The 4,692-nt window shown below is 59.4% G+C and overlaps 1 protein-coding gene across 4 annotated transcripts; it reads left to right on the top strand.

Moving 5' to 3' along the window:
• The first annotated feature begins 2,015 nt into the window (after positions 1-2,015).
• Positions 2,016-4,481, top strand: APOC3 (apolipoprotein C3). 4 transcript variants are annotated; one of them, XM_019469064.2, is made up of 4 exons: positions 2,016-2,086; positions 2,712-2,778; positions 2,945-3,068; positions 4,192-4,481. In XM_019469064.2, the coding sequence occupies exons 2-4, from the start codon at positions 2,724-2,726 to the stop codon at positions 4,313-4,315; spliced, it is 303 nt and encodes a 100-aa protein (XP_019324609.1). In that variant the 5' UTR covers positions 2,016-2,086; positions 2,712-2,723; the 3' UTR covers positions 4,316-4,481. The 4 variants fall into 4 exon arrangements, with proteins under 4 accessions (XP_019324609.1, XP_019324612.1, XP_053756431.1 ...); XM_019469067.2 differs by having other exon boundaries at positions 2,048-2,086; positions 2,717-2,778; XM_053900456.1 differs by lacking the exon at positions 2,016-2,086 and adding an exon at positions 2,365-2,489.
• The last annotated feature ends 211 nt before the right edge of the window (positions 4,482-4,692 follow it).

The following is a 4,692-nucleotide window of genomic DNA, read 5'->3' as shown; positions in this document are numbered from 1 at the left end:
CTCAGCACGACCCTGCTGGGTCTCTCTGCCCCCATCTTCTGACCTCCCTGGCCTCAGGGGGCCCATTGCTACATGTGAGAGAGAGGACAGGTTCCTCCAGACCCTCCACACACAGCGAAAGAGAGTTGGAGGGTCCAGGGCCAAGGGATCCAGCCAGCCCATTCTAGCAGGCCCAGGGACCGAGGACTTTGTACTCTGACCCAGCCTGGAACCTGGATTCCCACTGTGGCCTTCACCTCTGGGGCCGGGGGACAGGCCAGAACAGAAGAGTGACACGGGCACAAGTTGCTCTCTACCCTCCCCGGTGCGCAGATCCTTCAGCAACCTGATCAGTTTCCTTTCCTCCCCACCCCATCACCAAAATCTGTGCTCAGGAAGAGATCTGAAACTGATATACTCTAAGGTCTGAGTGAATGATAAATCTCCAAGGGTCTCATCGCTCCAAGCTGCCTACTACCAGTATTGGTATTTGAAGACCCGGATTCTGGTTTCCGGCTCTACCAGTGATGTGCTGTATGTACTCGGGGACATCTCTACCCCTTCGAGCCCTAGGTCTCTCATCTACCAAATGGCATCGTTAATATCTACTTCATAGAAATCTATTTGCATTTTAACAGAATACAAGATCTAAGTCAAAGGAGTGAACTTCTAATGGAGAAAGGTCAAGTCTTAGCAAACAAAGAATTCTGAGGGTGGAGCCAGGCCTCTTTCTCAGGCCTCTGATTTCACACCGTGGAGTTAGTTGCTTCTTCCTGAGAAGATGGCTGCCTGCTTTCAAAAGCCCTATTTCCTCCTGCCTTCAGACTATGCTGTCTAGGGATAGAGAAGGTGTTTGGGAGGAAGAAAGAGATTTATCAAGCCTGTTCCATGAACCAGTTGCTTTGTACATGCCTCATTTACTTTGTACCACAACTCTTGGCGTATCAGCATTCTATCCCCTTTTACAAGAGGAGCAAATTGAGGCTCTGAGGTATTAGGTCTCTGTTCCTGGGTCATATGACTTAAGAGTCACAGGCATCGTTTGAACCTGGGATTTCTTGGCTTCAAAGTCTTATTAGCCTCCCTGATCCTGCTATCCAGGTTATGGCTCCTGTTGCGGGCCCAGAGCCACCTTACCCCGAGGAAGGTAAGCCCGAGTCCTCTCCTGGACAGCCCCTGCAGAGCTCCTCTGTCCCCTCTCCCCACCGGACTGGCCTCACCACAACCTCGGTTCGTTCCAGCTCCCCTCCCAGCCAGGGGGCTCCGAGGGCTGCCATTTCAAAGCTGAGGAAACCAAGGCCCGAGGTGAGAGGTGCTCAGCGCTGGCAATCAGTCCCAGTTGTCGCTGTCTGGGGAAGGCCCAAGCCTGGAACCCCAGCTCCTGCCCCAGGAAATGTTATCAGTGGGTCCAGAGGGCAAGGGGAGGAGGAGGGGGGGAAAGGCCTTGGGCTCAGAGCAGCCTGTGCTGTTCTCCCACCACCCCCTGCCCTGGGCTCAGCTGGAGAGGCTCCTGGAGAAGAGACGTCGATGCAGGGGAGGGGGCTGTGTGGAGTCAACTGTGTCTCCCCTCCCCACACAAGCCTCTGCCCATAGGTCTTCGGTGACTTCACTCCCGACACCCCACCCCAATACTGAGTTGTTCTCAGGCCTGAAGAAGCCCATCACCTTCTCAATCCAGCCCCCACCCCTTCCAGGCTGTTTCCAGGGCCCAGGGGGCGGGGTGCGGGGAGGGACCTGAAAGGCATGTGCGAAGGGCTGCGGTGGCCCAGAGACCCCTGGCTTCTCCCCTAATGCCTTTCCCCTACCTCTCCCTGGGGAGCCAGGCCGCTTGGAGGAAATGGGGTATGCCTAGTCCCTGAGCCCCTCTGGGCTGCAGGGGTGGCAGGAGACCAGTGTGGTCACCGCGGCACCTAGAGATTTCCCAACTCTCCCAGCAAACCTGGCTGCGTCTGGGCACCCTGCCTCGGGCCCTGGTCTAGACTGATCAGCAGGTGACCTTTGCCCAGCTTACTGGGCCCTCTGTGCCCGCTGTCCTGGAGACAATATAAACCAGGTCAGAACCCTCAGGTCTGCCTGCTCAGTTCATCCCAAGAAACCGCTGCTCCAGGTAATGCCCCCTGGGGAGGAGGAGGGTGAGGGAGAAAGGAGAGGCAGGATGGCGAGGGGCAGAGGACGGTCCCTGCCCAGAGCGGCCAGCACAAACTGGAGAAGAGCTTACTGGAGCCAAGGAAGCCCCGGGGCTAGAGAAGCGGCCAGCACCTCCAGGTGCACACTGGGGGATACCGAGGCTCAAGGAAGGCAGGGCACTTGCTCACAGCACGACCGGAACTGGCTCCAAATCCGTGCACTTTCCCTCACTCTGTGTTTAGGACTGGAAGAAGCCTTAGACCCCAGTCCTACCCCAGACAGAAAAACCGAGGCCCAGAGAGGGACAGGAATCTACCCCAAGTCACACAACGTGTTAGTGGCAGGAACCAGGCCGGAACCCGGGTGCCTTGATTCCTGGTCTTGTGGGTTTTCTGCTCCGGCCCTCGGCCCCACGCTCTCTCCCAGCCTGGCTCTGCCCGAGGCCCCTGGCTGGAAGCCCTTCACCTGCCGTGTTAGCTGGCACCAGGCCCTCTCTCCTCCTGGCTTGACCCAGCTCAGGATCCACGGCAGGGGCCACACCACCTCCCCAGGGAGGACCAGAGGTGGGGGGCTTGGGGTACCCCTCTCAAGACACTTCCCTGCAGGACAGAGGTGCCATGCAGTCCCGGGTCCTTCTCGTCACTGCCCTCCTGGTGCTCCTGGCCTCTGCCCGTAAGCAGCTCTTGGGGACAGGGCTAGGGCTAGGGAGGGGCGGGCAGCCGTCTGCCTGGAGGACCTGGGAATGGCTTGAGTATCCCACACCCTGGCCGGTGGCTGGGCGGAGGCGAAGGGCTCCCCAGAGGCCAGTCTATCTCACTCCACCCCGCTCTCCCGGCAGGAGCTACAGAGGGGGAGGACCCCTCCCTTCTGGGCCTTATGCAGGGTTACGTCCAGCATGCCACCAAGACCGCCCAGGACACGCTGACCACCATGCGGGAGTTCCCGGTGGCCCAGCAGGCCAGGTACACCCTCACGTCTCGGTGCTCGGCGCCGGCTCTGGGCTCCCTCCCGCCTCTGACTCAGCAGAGCCCGGGCAGTGGGGCCGTGGCTTGCCCACACCCACCGGGACCTGTGCCTCTCGGAGCCTCCGTGCTCTGGTCTGTGGAACGGGGCCCTCACGGGGCTTTCTCGGGCTGGAGAGATGGAGGCGGCTGTAGCCTTCCTTCCCCTCATCTCCTCCTGGCCTCTTCTCCCTTTGTGGGCCCTCCCTTCTCCAGGCTCTCTGCACGGCTCTAAGGAAGGCCCTGTTAGCTCTTGCTCCCACTCCCTTTTTCTGGTGGAGGTTGGCTGGGAGGTCCCACTCAATCCAATTTTCAGCCTGGTGTGTGTTGTGTGTGTGTGTGTGTGTGTGTGTGTGTGTGTGTGTGTGTGTCTTTCTGCCTTGTGCCAAGACTTGGGGCCCATGTCAACAAGTCTGTGCTTCCTCTCCCATCCTGCCCTGCCTTCTAGTCCTCTCTTCTCCCCCGCTCCCTTCTGCACCTCCACTGCGAATTGGCCAGCATTCACATAGCTGAGGCGCTCACAGAATTTCACGGTCCTCAGAACCGGCTGTGGAGTGGGTATTGTTTGTGCCATTTTGCACATGAGAAAATGGAGGCTCAGAGAGGTTAAGGGAACCGCCCCCACCCTCCGCCCCCCCCCCGCCGCCCAGATCACACAGCTAATTCATCCTCTGAGGATTTTCCAAAAGAGAGACTGCTTCCCTCTGCCCCACCCCACTCAGAGCCACCAGGTTGTACAACCCTGGAGGGCATCATTTGCCTCGAACAGAATGACAGCCCAGGCTTTACAAATCTCCCACTCAACCACTCCCCTCCAGCTGGCCTCAGACCCATGGTGACACAGAGGTCTGCCCCACCCCGGAGAAACAAGCTAGACTTGTGCTAGGGTCCCATCACCCCCTCCATCATCTCTTCTGCCTGAGGTGACAGCAGAAAGGGTCTTGGCCTGAGGTGTCAGGGGTGTTGCTGGAGGAGGTTGAGAGGGAGGGTGGAGAGGCAGTGGGGATACGGCAGGGGCCCCGCCGCCTTCACGTGAGCTCTTACCCCCACTTCCATTGCTTCCCCTTTCTGATTTAACCCTCAGGGACTGGGTGACCGGTCGCTTCAGCTCCCTGAAAGACTACTGGAGCACGCTTACAGGCAAGTTCTCTGGGTTCTGGGATTCGACCTTTGCCGTCACACCGACGCCACCCTCTGAAGCCAAGTGAGACCTTGACGCACCACGTCTTCCTGCCCACCCAGCCCGCTGGCTCCTTGGGCCATCCCAAAAGTCGCTTGAAAGTGACGGCATTCTCACCTTCCGCCCCACCCCAGACCTGGCCCACCCCCAAGCCTCCTGCCCTGCCAATAAAACTGGATGAGAAGCTGCCGCGAGTGGGACGTCCCATGCATGCCATGTGTGTTCGGGCGTGGAAATGGGCCAGGGCTCTTCTGTGGGTGGGCGCTGGGCTGCGTCCCACTCAGCCGGCCCGGGGCCAGTGCCCTACGCACCCGTTAGCAGTCGGGTGGTGTCGGGGCCCAAGTTTCCTCATCACACGGAGGCAGGAGAACTCTGCTTCCACAGGCTTGTGTGGAGGAGAAGATG

Source organism: Panthera pardus, unplaced genomic scaffold, assembly GCF_024362965.1.
Source record: "Panthera pardus isolate Hobbes unplaced genomic scaffold, ASM2436296v1 HiC_scaffold_12, whole genome shotgun sequence".
NCBI lineage: Eukaryota > Metazoa > Chordata > Mammalia > Carnivora > Felidae > Panthera > Panthera pardus.
This window is presented reverse-complemented; position numbering and strand designations above follow the sequence as displayed.

Coding starts and splice junctions, on each gene's coding strand:
- APOC3 (XM_019469064.2), top strand. CDS start 2,724: ATGCAGTCCCGGGTCCTTCTCGTCACTGCCCTCCTGGTGCTCCTGGCC. Junction 2,779..2,944: donor GGTGCTCCTGGCCTCTGCCC/GTAAGCAGCTCT, acceptor CTCTCCCGGCAG/GAGCTACAGAGGGGGAGGAC. Junction 3,069..4,191: donor CCGGTGGCCCAGCAGGCCAG/GTACACCCTCAC, acceptor TTTAACCCTCAG/GGACTGGGTGACCGGTCGCT.